At 59.4% G+C, this 6,078-nt stretch overlaps 1 protein-coding gene across 1 annotated transcript; it reads right to left on the bottom strand.

The window, feature by feature from the left end:
- Nucleotides 1-302: 302 nt before the first annotated feature.
- Nucleotides 303-5,945, bottom strand: LOC137167756 (C-type lectin domain family 2 member D-like; the record flags this gene model as incomplete). Its single annotated transcript, XM_067570042.1, has 4 exons — nt 303-453; nt 3,004-3,107; nt 3,830-4,020; nt 5,847-5,945. Coding segments are annotated over 4 exons (545 nt in total), but the record flags the coding sequence as incomplete, so codon positions are not given.
- Nucleotides 5,946-6,078: the final 133 nt, after the last annotated feature.

Raw genomic sequence — 6,078 nt, 5'->3', positions numbered from 1 at the left:
CCTGGGGTGGTGCTAGGACAGTGAAAGCTGAGGCTGGCGTAGTGGCTCTTTCCACAGGCAGAGTCCCTGGTCCAGCTGGGGCTGGGCTGAAAAGGCTGATTTGAGCAGTTTTACTGGCAGACAAGAGGTAGCAGAGGTGGGTGTGCAAAATCTGCAAACGACTTTTCTAGTTTTCACCAAAAGTGACCATGTTCTGCCCAGGGATGCTCAGCCCATTCCTTGCTCTTCTGGAATGGATCAGACGGGATGTTGAAGAAAGATCACTGGCAGGTGTTTCCAGGACTAGTCCTACAATACTCTTCTTATGAGCCGCCAGTCGCAGACGGCTCCTTTGCCTTTGTGAACACATCAGGTTCGGTGCAGATCCAGTATTTCTCACTAGTGCACAGTGAGGCCCGGACCCCACCCAGATCGTCTAGATACGTGCAGTCACCGCCTCCTCCTATCAGGAACCTGCAAGACAGAAGCCACAGAGCTGGTGGCAGGTCGGAGTTGGGTGTTTCCTGTCAGTCACAGACAGGAGGAGACATTCCCGCAGCGCAGGGAGCTGCTGCATTCACAGTGCCTCAGGATTCCCCTTCCTGCAGCAGCAACAGGCCCCAGCACAGCCCCCGGCAGAGGGGGCAGTTCGAAAGGGGGCAGTGGGGCAGCAGGGCCAAGAGAGGGTCTAAGATCAACTGGCCTCCATGGAGCCTTTATGCTGGGTGGATATTTTAACCCCAGTTCCTGCCCCCCACACCCAGCTGGGTTTAGAAGGGCCCCTGCAGGCCCAACCCACCTAAACCACCCCAGGCGGGAAGGTGCCGGGTGAGTGTCAGCGAGGGGAGGAGCAGCAATGTGGGACAGAAGAGCTGGGTGCAGGACACCTGGGCAGTTCACATCAGCTGTCAGGGCAGACAGGGTGGGGCAGGGCTGGAGTGAAATGCCAGCAGCGCAGAGACTGCAGCACAATCCCAGTGACCATTGTGTGACCCCAGCCATTCACGCAGCACCTCCCCTGAGAGCTGGAGGCCAGCGAGTCAGACCTGGGAACAGGGCGGGATCTAGGCAAGGTAGGGGCACAGGGAAATTCTGCCCCATGGTCCCATCCTGGCCACACAACAGCCACATGCTGCACTGGGAGGGGGCCCAGCACCACTCCTTGGGCAGGCCAGGATCTCCCCCTCCCTCAGATCACCAGCCTCTGGCTCCAGGTAGGCTGGGATCTGTCCCAGAGAGGGAGAACACACGCCCCACCCACCTGAGCAGATGGCTGTGGGTGGGGGAGGGTGTGTGTGTGTGTGTCACCCCAGCAGAGCTCTGATGGCAACGATGTAGAACCTTCTGCTGGGCTGGGCCCCCCAGAGCAGCAGATTTCTTAACACCCCACTGAGATGCATGGAGCAGTGTCCCCCTCAGTGCTACTGTCTCAGGCTTTCTGCAGACTCAGGCAGGCATCGCTGTGTTGGTTATTCTCTGGGGGAGGCAGGGTGGGTTGCAGAGCCCAAAAGCCCACACAGCTATTTTAGCACTGTAGCAGAAGCTCCAGTCTGTAGCCCCAGCTCTGAGGCTCGCTGCCATGGTGATCCATCCCGTCATCCAGTCCCAGCTTCTGGCAGTTTAGGGACACCCCAGAGCATGGGGTTGTGTCTCTCTGGGCTAATTGGACCAGGCAGACCTGTCCTCAATCACTTGTTTGACCCACTTCTCCAGACCAGTCGTGATTTTATAGACCTGGATCATAGCTCCCCTAGTCATCTTTTATCCAAGCTTGAACAGCACCAGTCTTTTAATCTCTCTGCATACGGAAGCTGTTCCACGCCCCCTTAATCTTTTTACTGCCCTTCTCTGTACCTTTCCCTGTTCTAAAGTATCTTTTTGAGGCGAAGAAATACACACAGTATTCGAGATGTGGGGCATACTGTGGGTTTATATAGAGGCTTATGATATTTTCTGTCTCATTATTGTGACAGGGTCAGACCAGATGGTTCCTGGACAGTGCTAATGGCCGATATATCTCAGCCTCAGGATAAGCATGTCCCTTGTCCCTAGTAGCTGAGCAGGGGTTACTCCAGGTTAATTAACGCACCGGGAGCCAATAAAGGCCCAGCCTAGGACTTGTTAAAAGCCTCCCCTCTGGGCAGAGAAGGGGGTGGCTGGAGTGGTGGCAGTGAGGCAGCCCCCAGAGAGTTTGAGCAGGGCCAGACGCTGTCTAAGGTCAGGGAGGGGGCAGGGGGAGAAGCGGAACGCAGACAGGAGAGAACCCTGCCAGTGCAAGGGTGGGGCAGAAAACCCTGCCCAAAGAGGGCGAAGGACCTTTCCCAGGCCTGAGGGAAAAGACCCAGCCAGAAGGGGAAGACAGAACTGGATGTTTGGTTTGGGCACGGCCAAGAGCCTCCCCAGACAAGGAGGCTGGGAAGGGCCCCTGCTCGAGCAGGGTGCAAACACGTACGCCAAGGGGCACAGGGAAGTAACCCAGGGAAGCTAGCAGCTCTCCTGAAGCCACAGGGCGAGGTGCTACTTATTGGGTCCCTGGGTTGGGGCCCAGAGACGAGGTGGGATCAGGATCCCCCCTGCTCCCACTGGCCGCTTCCTGGAGGGGCGAGAGCCCCGGCAAAGAGGCCAGGGCCTCGCAGAACCAGAGACCAGACTGGGAGCCGGCAGGGAGCAGCACCTTTGAGAGACAGCATTACCCTCCCCACCACTACAGGGAGGAGAGTGCTGTGGGACGAAGCAGGTCCCCGACCTGCAGCTGCAGGGAGGTGCTGGACCCACAGAGGCCCAGGAGGAGTTTGTCACATTCTCTCTCCCTTTCCTAGCGGTTCCCAGCGTCCTGGTGGCGTTTCTGCCTGCGCTGCACCTGGAGAGGATGTTTTCAGGAGAACCAGGCACAGTGGCCGAGATCTGTGCGTGGTAACAGCTATGCAGCCCTGGTCTGCACTGCAGCGCTGGGTTGACGTGCGGCAGTGCTGCAGACAGCGGGACCCACAGCCGGGGAATTCATAGAGGGAGAAAAAGACTCACGAGTGGTTGAATTCGGTGCCATTGGTCCATTTCCAGGGCTGCCCCAGGTCCCTCTGGAGGCCAATCCAGTGGTCATATTTCCCTTTGTAGCGCACCATGAAAGCCTACAAACAGCAGAGGGAGAGGCGGGGTCAGAGCCCGGACCCTGCTGCTGCCCCAGGCTCTGTGCAGGGAATCCCAGTCCTACACTGAAGGGCTGTTTCCAGGGAGTGGCTGGGGATTTTCTTCTCCCTCTGGCACAGCTCTGGGTAATTCAGTATTAACCCTCCCACTCCAAACAGCTCCCAGCACCCCAATTTCCCCTGGGCTGGGGCAGCTGTTGGGTGCTGCTGGGTCTAAGCTGTTCCCTCCACCCCGCATGCAAGGTCACGTTCTGTGCAAAAGCCTCCCCCTGATAGAGCAGCTGAGCACCTCTCACCATCGCAGGGGAAGGGGAGAGACGATCTGAATAGGGGATGCTGGGAGAGGCCAGGACTGAGCAAAGATGCCCCTCCCCCTTCCCCATCCTCAGCCAGGAGGGGCGAAGGCCGAGTGGAGCCAGGGGCTGCCTTTCCCCTATACAGGAGCAGCCCTGGCTGTGTCGAGCTGGCTTCTCGGTCCCCCTCCAACCCTACGCAGCCCAACAGGCCAGGAGATACCCGAGCCAGCCCAGCCCCAGAGGGAGACAGTCTCCCTGTCGAGAGGTGATCCCTGCGGCCCATTGCCTCTGGCCTCGCAGCACGAGGGGGGTCACAGCTGCTCCTCGCCCCGCAGGGCAGAGCCCAGCTCCTACTGCAGCAGCAGCCACTGAGCCAAGGCACAGTCCACTGCAACTAGTGTCTCTTACCTTGTCCTGCCCGGTGTGGATCCCAGCCAGGGAGGCACCCAGTGCAGAGCAGTGCTTCTGGCTGGAGGCCCAGTCCCCTTCGCCCTCTGAGAAATAGTAGCATTTCCCTCGGTATCCGATCCAACCGTCCGGGCACACATCCGGGCACACAAAGGGGCCCAGATCAGCTGACGTATGCTCACATCTCTGCACTGAGAATGAGACAGTAACATGGTGTGAGAGCGGGACCTGCAGCCCGGCCGTGAGGACAACATGGGGAAATCAGCCCTGGCGCCCCAGGCTTCTGAGACTCCTCGAAGCTCTGGCAGGTGCTGGGGGGCGTGAGGGAGCCAGGAGCACACTGGGAATCCAGCCCCAGGGGATTGCCTGACCCTGGTCTCACTCTCTCGGGGTCACATTCAGTAGGGATGCAGCTGACAAACAGCCCCTGGTTGGAGGCCCAGCACAGAAGGCTGGAGCTCAGTGCTACAGCAGGGGGTGGGCAGGGAGCTGCAGAGGGAGGAGGCAGTTCTCAGGGGCCAATAATTAATGGGTAAGATGTTGAGGTCAACATGATCCTCATTTTGCACCACACTAACGCTAACACCATCGCTGGTTTTAAACCTTCCCCTGTGGCCGGGACACTCGTGTCTGGGAGAACGTTAGCAGCTGTGGCCGTGCTGATCGAAGAAAGAGCAGGTCGTGCACAAGGCACGTATGTCCCTACAGACTCCATGGGGCGGTGCCCCGCACCCCGTGTGTAGCACTAGGAACGGAGCAGGGCAGTCGGTGCAGCAGACGCTTCATGGTGCTGCTCAGGGTGTGATTTGTGTCACTCATTTCAGGGAGCAACGGCGGCTGCGGGGGCACAATTACACACGCTGTGCAGAGCGCTGGGCATGGGAACACACAGGCCCCTGGGAGAAAAGCTGCCAGGCCGGCTGGGCCCCTTCCAGTGTTGCCTTGGAGGGACAGGGCACAGCAAGGGCCTTTCAGTCCTGGGAGCCTCTGACTGGTGCCATCTCCCCCATCTGACCCACTGCGTTCTGGGGGGCTCCCTGCACCCCCAGCTGTGGAACCCCCGGGTCACAGATCTCACCTTACGCTGTGTGAACCAGCACAGCCCATTGCAATAGGCAGCCAGGACGGCAGGGCTGGGATTCACAGCCCCCGTGTAGAGGGCAGTGAGGCAGTTACATCAGTGCAGACCCTGGCACAGACGTGCTGGAGCAGCGTGTCCTGCTCTGGTAACTTCCTGCAGCCCAATGAACCAGGGCAAGCCCCTCTCATCTATGTTAGCTGCACCAATTGAACTGTGTCAGTGCTGCCATATCGCCACAGAGGTGCCGGTGCAGACAGACCTGGACTGATCCCCTCTCTCAGCTGCGAAACCCTCCTGGGGAGCCACTGATCAGATCCCAGGACAACAGCTAAATCCCAGCCCCGGACAGTCTTACAGGCCCCCCATCCCCAGGCTATGGGCGCAGATACAGCTGGGTTCACGTTCCCACGAACAGCCGCCCTCTGAACTAGCCGCGCTGTCTGGGCAGGCGGGGAAGCCAATAGCACTACGGGACCCTGCCCGGCCGAGGTCGCTCCGTGGTGGTTTCTGCACTGCGGTAATGGAGGTGTCTGTGCTGCGTTCCACGGCTCAGTGCAGTCACTGCAGCAAAGCACCTGCCAGCCCGGCCGGGGCATGACCCGGGGAGGCAGGAAGGCCAGGCTGGTGCCTCAGGGGGACATGCTGCAGGCAAAGGGCCCAGCTCACTGCAGCCCTGCACCTTGCCCCGTCAGTCACCAACACTGTGCATGGGCACAAGTGACTGTGCCTGGGACACGGCAATAGCCACTGGGACCCAACGTGCTCAGAGATCTGCTGGGAACGAACGTGAGTCAGATCCTGACACAGAGCCCAGGTGCAGGGGCTGGGAGGGCAGGAGGAGGGTCTTGGAGGAACATCCCCAGGAATCCTCTGTCCCAGGGGTAGGACAGACCAGGAGAGACGCAACTGAGAGGGGAGGGGAGGCTGAGAACTCACCTGCCAGGACAATAGCGACGACGAACATGACTCCGAGGGCAACTCCGAGGGCAATGGTATATTTCTTGTAGTTACGTTTCCTGCAGTTCCAGTGAGAGGCTGAAAGAGAAAGACCCATCAGCCAGGGCTGTGTGGACCCGTCTCACTGACAGCCTCCAGGGCTGGAGCTGCTCCCCGAGAACATGCAGCATCCTGTCGATTGCTGCTTCCCTCAGACGCTCTGGGAGAAGAG

The sequence above is a fragment of the Emydura macquarii genome, unplaced genomic scaffold (assembly GCF_026122565.2).
Source record: "Emydura macquarii macquarii isolate MOO-44397 ecotype Brisbane River unplaced genomic scaffold, CSIRO-AGI_Emac_v2 contig_2980, whole genome shotgun sequence".
In the NCBI taxonomy this organism is placed as follows: Eukaryota; Metazoa; Chordata; order Testudines; family Chelidae; genus Emydura; species Emydura macquarii.
The sequence above is the reverse complement of the archived record's forward strand: the minus strand, read 5'-3'. Positions and strand labels throughout refer to the sequence as shown.